Genomic DNA, 8,978 nt, shown 5'->3' with positions numbered 1-8,978 from the left:
TAAGAGAGGCTGGAACGGGGAGTTGGGGGGGCTTTCTAAGGTGTACTATGTAAGGGTCATGGGAAGGAGAACACAATTCATACTATTTAAGAATAAGTGCTCTGTTAGGATGAGCCACATGGAAAATAATATAAACTGAGAGGAAGAAAAAGAAAGATTTCAGAGGAACATCACTTACTCTCGACTCGTTTTCTCTGGGTGCAGAGGAGTGAGTCAGAGGAACAGACAGTAAGATGGTCTACTGCACATTTAGATACTGGTTATGGTGGTGGCAGGACAGGTCCCTGAGGACAGGATGCACAGACTTCTCCTGGTCCAACCTCCTGACTCCAGTGAGCTGGGGCTGAGGGTGGGACTCTAGAGTAGGGGTCTGCAAACGTTTTCTGGAAAAAGCCAGATGGTGAATAGTTCCAGCTTTGCTGGCCCTACCATCTCTGTTGTAACTACTCAACTCTGCCATCATGGCATGAAACAGCCATGGACTAAATGCACATGGTGTGCATGGCTGTGTTCCAATACAACTTTATAGATAAATACAGCAGTGGGCTGGATTTGTCCCGTGGGTCATAGTTTTCTGACCCCTAGTCCAGCTAGAGGGCCAGGTGTCATTGGGAGCCAAAGAGCAGAGCATATGAAGGGGCTTAGAATACCTGGCCAGCCCCTCATTAAAACTCAGACCTGCTGCATCTTCTGTGTCCTTCCCCTCTATCCTGGGGAGGTCAGACTCTCAGAATCCTCGCTGGTTTATTAACTTGGGGCCTTGATTCAGCCCTGGTGTTTGCAAACACAAGCACCCCTAGGAAGGAGGACCCAGCAATCAATAGGAGACAAGAGAAGTAGACATCGAAATAAAGGCAGACCACCTTTTCTTTTTTATTTCACTTAGACAAAATGCAAAGAGTGTCTCATTAACTTAAAAAATAAACAAAAAAGAAAACCAAATTGATTCCCCCCACCCCTTCACTGACGGCACTCACCCTAAGTAACAACAGAAGGAGGTCAAATCAAGGACCCAATTTCTAATGGGAAAGAAAGGTGTGCAAACATGACTAATGTTTCCCCCGGTCCCCAAATCAAGGTTCCTTTTAAATTCACAAAGAAGGTAATTTTTTTTTCCTGTTTTCTTTCTTGAATCTCGTGTGATAGAACTTCCAGTCAGAAGGTTGAATGTGTCCCCCATGCACATTGTAGAAAATCAGTAAAAATGCAATAGCCCGTGAAGATCATAAAACTGGACTTCTTTCCCAAAAAATCAGATGCCCAGGCAGATGGAGCTCACACTCAGACAGAAAAAATGCAGGAGAGTCTTTGCACTGTCTGTGGTTTTTTTCAGTATTTTCTCTCTCTCTTTTTTTTTTTTTTTTAATATATTTTGGCAATTTTCTTTCATTATAAATATTGGAATTCTGTAAAAAAAAGGTAGCTTTGATTGAATTTTTTAAACCGTATTTACAACCGCTGTCCAGTCATGCTGTTGGTTATACCAGGGTGTAGGACTTGGTGTAGGGATTGCTGCCTTTCAAATGGCCCCGAGAGTCCAGCAGGGATTCCTGGGAGCTGCTCATCTTGGCTGCCTGTCCCAGCTCCACCCCCTCCCGCTGAGGTAATGTGGCCACGGCCCCCTGCTGCCACTGCTGTCCGTCCCTCGTGGAGGCCGTGGAGGAGGCAGCCTCCATGGGGATGGGCTCGAGGACCGGGGGGCGTTTCAGGGTCCGACTTTTCTGGGGCTCCAAGCATGCCTGCCCTAAACTCGGGTCCCTGCTGGCGCCTGGACCACTTCGATTCAACAAGAAGTCCATTCGAAGGTATGGAGGCAAGTGGATGAGGTCACCTGGAAGGAAACACAGAGGGTTAGGTGGGCTCTTCACTTGGTCAGCAGGTGCTGGCTGGCCCTGTGCCCATGCAATGGGCCACTCGGGGTATTATAGGTGGGAATGTCTCCACACCTGGGCACGCTTCCCGAGACCCCTGGTCAGAGCCCCTGCAAAGGCATCATCCTCAGGCCTCCTCCACCAGGCACAGGGAGAGCTGGCTTTCCTATGGCTTGTTCACTTAAGCTCTTAAATGTCATACTTTCACCAGAGAAATAGAGGTAACAAGATCCTTGGAAACCCCACCACGGGAAACACCAGAGGCAACCGCACATGCGGGGCATAAATGGTGATGGGCTGAACGCTGGATGCAGTGGACAGTGGTCGGGAGAGTGCAGGGTTTGAGGAGGGAGACAGGGATGCAGAGCAAAGAATGATGGAGTCTCAGCACTTCCTCGAAACTGTGTGACCTTGGCCGTCACTTAGTTACTGGTTTCTGTGATTGCTTTTGGTGGAATCCTTACCAGGCTTTGCCTGCCTGCTAAACTGCTTGTGTCTCTTTCGGTCAGTGCCGTGTAGACAAAGAGGAACAGCTTAGACCGAGTATCAGGGTTTCTACTTCCTTCTCAGGATCACTCATTTGGCTTCTATGATGCCAGGGAAATGCACCCTCTTCAAGAGAACCCACTGCGGGGAGAGAGGTTAGTGGACAGAATCCATTTCCCCCCCCGCCCCACCCCAACGCAGAGGCCACCTGTCCTCTGGGCTGCTCCCAGCACTGCCTGACACGACAGGTTCCCCTGATGACAAACCCCACCTGATGTGGGATTTCTCAATGAGGGGTTTGCTCAGGGCTTCCCCATCGCCCGGCTGCAGAGTCCTCAGCAGTGCACTACAGCAGAGGGTCTTCCTGCCCACCCCTTCCTTCCCTTCCTCCTGTCACAGGATTCACACCTGTGTCTTGGTCTGTGGGCCCTCCTTGCCTGCTTCTGCTGTAATGGAGCAGGACCCTGTGGGGACTTTCTGGAACAGACACCAGCCATGTCCTCCACCTGCTTCTTGTTTGCAGAAAAACTTTAGCCTCCTAGGCCCTCCCCAAGTTCTAAAGAATAAATTTAATCAGAGAAATAAGAAGATGCAGGAACAAAGGACAATAGTCAAGGAAGACAAAATAACAATAGTTTAGTCATTAAACAAAGTCAAGGATCTTTAGTTCCTCCTCAAGGTCTATAGATAACATTCTGAGCCACATCCTTTGAGCTGTTCTGTAGATACTGAAACCCCACCAGTTGGAAGGAGTTAACTGCATGCTGCCCACCAGCAGGAAATCCCAGACTGGTTGAAACCAGAAGGTTGATGATGTTGACTCCCAATTACCTCACCACCAACCAATCAGAAGAATGTCTGTGAATTGATCATGATCCCCACAACCCTCTCCTCAGCACGTAGCCCCTTTTTCTTTTCCCTATAAAATTTATGAGCAAAGCCTGAGAATGGGGAGTTGGTTCTTTGGGACATGAGTCCACCTTTTCCACAGGACTGCCAGCTTCCTCAATAAAGCTGTCTCTCCTTTTACCCAACATCTGTTTCTCAGTGTTGGATTATTGAGCAATGAGTGGCTGAACCTGAATTCAGTAATACTGCTCCCTCTTTTTATATTTATTCCTTACAAGAATCCCCCCACCCCCCATCCCCACCACCAAATCCCTTGCATGTCTAATCTGTTTTGGCATCTGCTTCTTGGAAAACCTGAACTGGCACAGCCGCCATCACCATCAACTACGGCAATTATTCTTTTGAAGTTCAACTGTGACCTCTAATTGCCACATTCCATGGTTTCTTCTTGGTCCTCACCCTACTTGTACCACCTACAACATTTTGTGCTGTTGATCTTTTTGTTTTTGAAACTCTCAGCTTCCACAGCACTTTGCTCTCTCAGAGCTCTTCCTACATCTCTGACTGTGACTTGTTACTCTCCTTTCCTGGACCCTGTCCTCCATCCACCCTCTAAGACAGGGTTCTCCCAGTGCCCTGTGCTCAGCCCTCTCTTCGAGGCTCAGCACTCACCTCATCTCATTATAGCTCACATCCATCTTTTCCATTTTGCTCTCTTTCCTGAGTTCTAGACTTGAATTTCACGTGCTTTGCTAGATATTTCCATATGAATGTTCATCACGAATTTTATTTTATATTTTGTATTTATTTATTTTTTAAACATCTTTATTGGAGTATAATTGCTTTACACTGTTGTGTTAGTTTATGCTGTATAACAAAGTGAATCAGCTATGTGTATACATATATCCCAAAATCCCCTCCCTCTTGCGTCTCCCTCCCACCCTCCCTACCCCACCCCTCTAGGTGGTCACAAAGCACTGAGCTGATCTCCCTGTGCTATGCAGCTGCTTCCCACTAGCTATCTATTTTACATTTGGTAGTGTATATATGTCAATGCCACTCTCTCACTTCATCCCAGCTTACCCTTCCCCCTCCCTGTGTCCTCAAGTTCATTCTCTATGTCTGCATCTTTATTCCTGTCCTGTCCCTAGGTTTGTTAGAACTTTTTTTTATTTTTTTTATTTTTTAGATTCCATATATATGTGTTAGCATACAGTATTTGTTTTTCACTTTCTGACTTACTTCACTCTGTGAAGTACAGACTCTAGATCTATCCACCTCACTACAAATAACTCAGTTTCATTTCTTTTAGGGCTGAGTAATATTCCATTATATATATGTGCCACATCTTCTTTATCCATACATCCAATGATGGACACTTAGGTTGTTCCATGTCCTGGCTATTGTAAATAGTGCTGCAATGAACATTGTGGTGCATGACTCTTTTTGAATTATGGTTTTCTCAGGGTATATGCCCAGCAGTGGGATTGCTGGGTCATATGGTAGTTCTATTTTTAGTTTTTTAAGGAACCTCCATATTGTTCTCCACAGTGGCTGTATCAATTTAAATTCCCACAAAAAGTGCAAGAGGGTTCCCTTTTCTCCACACCCTCTCCAGTATTTATTATTTGTAGATTTTTTGATGATGGCCATTTTGACTGGTGTGAGGTGATACCTCATTCAGACTACAAAGCTACAGTAACCAAGACAGTATGGTACTGGCACAAAAACAGATATACAGATCAATGGAACAGGATAGAAAGCCCAGAGATAAACCCACGCATATATGGTTACCTTATCTTTGATAAAGGAGGCAAGAATATACAGTGGAGAAAAGACATCCTCTTCAATAAGTGGTGCTGGACAGCTACATGTAAAAGAATGAAATTAGAACACTCCCCGACACCATATACAAAAATAAACTCAAAATGGATTAAAGACCTAAATGTAAGGCCAGACACTATAAAACTCTTAGAGGAAAACATAGGCAGAACACTCTATGACATAAATCACAGCAAGATCCTTTTTGATCCACCCCCTAGAGAAGTGGAAATAAAAATAAACAAATGGGACCTAATGAAACTTAAAAGCCTTTGCACAGCAAAGGAAACCATAAACAAGACGAAAAGACAACCCTCAGAATGGGAGAGAATATTTGCAAATGACGTAACTGACAAAGGACTAATCTCCAAAATATACAAGCAGCTCATGCAGCTCAATATCAAAAAACAAACAACCAAATCCAAAAATGGGCAGAAGACCTACATAGACATTTCTCCAGTGAAGATAAACAGATTGCCAGCAAACACATGAAAAGATGCTCAGCATCACTAATCATTAAAGAAATGCACATCACGAATTTTAAAAGCCACAGTCTACAAACCCAGTTTATGAAGGCTAGCCCCTAGTCCCAAACTCATCCCCAAATGCCACTTTCTCTTTCGTGCCCAAACTTTTTATATGTCATCCTCATCTTCCCAGAAATTGATACTTGAAATCTCAGAGCCCTCATTGACACCTCCTTCTCCAGGTTAATTCTATTTGCAAAATATCTCTTGACTCCCTTTTGCTCCCATCATTATGACCCTGGTTCGAGTCTTCAATACATCTTGTGGGTCCCCTAAATGCATGAACACAATTAGATCCCAGTCACTAGACACACTTTGCAAACTACATCGCCCAGGTTTGAGTTGGACTGAAGCCCAGATCTGACCTTCCAGCAGTTTTGGAATAGACATTGTTCATTGTGTAGCCTAGTGCTTCCAACTCTTCTCACTTCGAGACACATGCAGACAATGGGTATTTGTGCAACACACTGGGATGAATGCAGTGGGCTCTTCCTGGCCACGTTGGGGACTGAGAGGTTGGCCATCTTGGCTCACCTGTAAGTCCCTTATGGCGGACCTGGTGAGCAGCTCTGATTAGAAAACGGGCTGGGGGTGTGCAGTCCTGGAGCCGAGAGACCAGGTAAGAGGATGTGCAGGTGAGGGAGCCATGATGATGGCCTGAGCATCAATGGGAAGTGAAAGGGAATGAAACTGTGAGTTGTGGAACAAGCCCAAGGAGATGGCTCCAGAACTGATGGCAGGTGGGGCAGTGGGAAGGAGGGGTCAGCGATGACTCCCTTCCAGGTTTCAAGCTCAGGAAACTGGGTGGACAGCAGGGCTATTCATTCATTGCACAGAACTGCCTAGGAGAAAAATCATAATTTGGTGGGAAAAGATCATGGGTTTGGTTTCAGACATGCTGAGTTTGATGTGGTTGGGGACACCCCAGAGGAGATCGTTTGTGAGCATTTTATTCTTAATAACGTATCTAAGGCATAACTCATTCCTTAACTTTCTGAATCTAAAATAACTGGCAATTCTTGTTTCTTTTGCTTCAAAATATTCCCTGCTTTCCTTATCGTTGATCATGTCTTCCTCAGCCAGCCCCTTGGCGGGATCTTGGAACCTCCTGTACCAGGCAGGGCTGCCATTAGCTGGTGGTTGCGCTAACAAAGCAGTGAAGCTGTGTGCAATTAGACAGTGACTTAGACCCCAGAACCTTCGAAATTCAGGTTTACTCACTGAAAGATAATAACCATGTAAAGAGAAGGGAGAGACTACTCAATGGTATAGGAGAACTAGAAACAAAAGAAAGACAGGCTGGAAAATTACTGGAAAATGCATTTTGCACAGTTTAAATGAGCATAAGAATTTTCAAAATGCTTTGAGTTTTCTTAAGAGTCCCCCCAACCCCCCAGTAAGAGAAATGATGACCTTATTTTTGGGAGATTTACCATGTTGATTTCTGAGACCTTGCATTACATTGTCATGTTACTTGGTATTTATGATGCAAGAATCCACTTAGCATTTTCCCACTGGCTTTCTCAGGATGTCTTTATCCCAAGAAGTGATGGTGACTAATTATACATTTTCATTAATATTTTTCAGCCTGTGTTCCACTAAAACAATACCTTGGTTTGGCTCACTGAAATCAAAGGCACTTTGATTCAACATTGGCTTCATACAGTGAACTGGATCAAAGGAAAGCCCAATAATAAATTCCTTGATGATAAATTGGCCACGACACTCTTAGAGAAAGAAATGATGTAATTTCGCATTCTTGTGAAATGAGTTTTGTAACTTGATGTATCTGGACATTAGCTTAGAAAAAAAGGTGGCATGAAGTTTACCATTATAGATTCTAATGTTGAAGGTAGATATTGCTATGTGTATTAGCTTTAGTCCCGAAAAATAGAAGTATTTAATTTAAAAAAATGAAACCTTATGTCCCTAATGCCTTTTATGATGGTATTGAAAATTCTTCGTCTTCCTTTCTGGTAGTGGATGTATTCTTTAACCTTCTCTATTGGGGGTTAAATTATTTGCAAACAAATATCATGAAAGCATTAACAGAGCTGTCATTAAAAACAAAAACTGGAACAGTTCTTTTGTAGCATGAAGAATAATTTTTTGCATGTGAATCAACACACCCTAATGGATCAATTTTGAAATTTGTGGATTTTTATATATCCAATTTCCTAAAAGTGATTATCTGTCTTTATTCCAAGAGTCCAGATTAATTGGCTCTTTTATTTATTTACATAACTAATATTATCTTGAAAATCATTTTGTTCAAGTACTTGAGAAAATGTGGAAGGCATTTACCTCCAGGGTTCTTTTAAAATGTAGGTCAAGAGTGCCTTATGCTGTTTCTGACACCCAGCTAAATCTTGAGCACTTGGCATATTTGTAATGCTTTGTCACAGATTCACAAATGACCCTCCATCCCAGCAACTCCCTTTTGAACAAACAGGGCTTATTAAACCCCTAAAAAGCAATAGCATCTTGGTCCCAGCTGGACTGCGGGATGCTCAGGTGCCAGACTGGATGGAACGAATGTGTCTGAAATCAAAAGACAAACCCATGATACCTTCAGGGTTGCCACTTTAGATGTAGTGATCAAGGTAGCTGGAAAAGATTGGTGAGAACTGGAAATCCTTAATAATGAAAACAGCTCAGCACCACATCCCTATATACAGGGGCTTCTGTGTTTGCTTATCGCAGGCCTGCTAAGCATCTCTGAATAGTCAGTATCTCCGAGAGATCCAGTTTTTCAGGCAAAGCTTGATTAAGTTGTGTGATGCTCTAATTAGCTCCTTTTGACAGTGTGTGTTTTCTGATTAGCACCCCAAGTAGCCCTTTCAACTGTGTGAATGACGTAAGTGAGCTCTCTTAATAGTTCATGCGCTGACGCAGAAGGAAGCGCCAGAGTGATCGGTGGGGAGCGCTGTTTATTAAAGGCACTTTATGGCCATTAAAACCCACCTCTTTTGCTAGTCCCAGTACCAGTTAGGAAACTGGATTCTCTAAACGTCCGTCCATTTTTATGTTCTGCAGACGTCTCTACATGCCGAGACAACCATGCGCTTATGACAGAGAGAAATAAAATGGGAAACTATCATGACAATCTAGACACCCACGCACCTGCTTTTCTTAACCTCCCGGCCCTCCATCTGGCCGGCCGTTTCACATGGGAGAAACTATAAAACACTTCTAACGGTGGTGATTAAGAGTGGAAGTCTGGACGACATTGTCTGCATTTTAATCTGACAGGTATAAGTCTGGGCTCAGTTTCCTCACTCATAAAATGGGAACAGAGCAGAATCGACCACAGAGGGTTATAATGATGGTTTAATTAGATAATGCAGGTGAAAGGTTTCCTGTCAGACATCTCCCTTTCCAGAGGGTCTGAAGTTATGGGGCTGGAGATCTGACAGGGGAATGG

General features: G+C 43.9%; 1 protein-coding gene across 1 annotated transcript in view; it reads right to left on the bottom strand.

Annotated features, from left to right (window-relative positions):
• Positions 1-908: 908 nt before the first annotated feature.
• DSCAM (DS cell adhesion molecule) overlaps positions 909-8,978 on the bottom strand; it is a 744,700-nt gene continuing 736,630 nt past the window's right edge. Inside the window, exon 35 of the mRNA XM_029214644.1 lies at positions 909-1,831. Coding sequence (XP_029070477.1) covers positions 1,479-1,831 — 353 coding nt within the window. The 3' untranslated portion in view covers positions 909-1,478. The remainder of the gene's footprint in view (positions 1,832-8,978) is intronic.

The sequence above is a fragment of the Monodon monoceros genome, unplaced genomic scaffold (assembly GCF_005190385.1).
Source record: "Monodon monoceros isolate NGI ecotype Baffin Bay Population unplaced genomic scaffold, NGI_Narwhal_1 Super_Scaffold_11, whole genome shotgun sequence".
NCBI classification, from domain to species: Eukaryota; Metazoa; Chordata; class Mammalia; order Artiodactyla; family Monodontidae; genus Monodon; species Monodon monoceros.
Note: the sequence above shows the minus strand (reverse complement) of the source record. Positions and strands in the feature narration are given on the sequence as shown.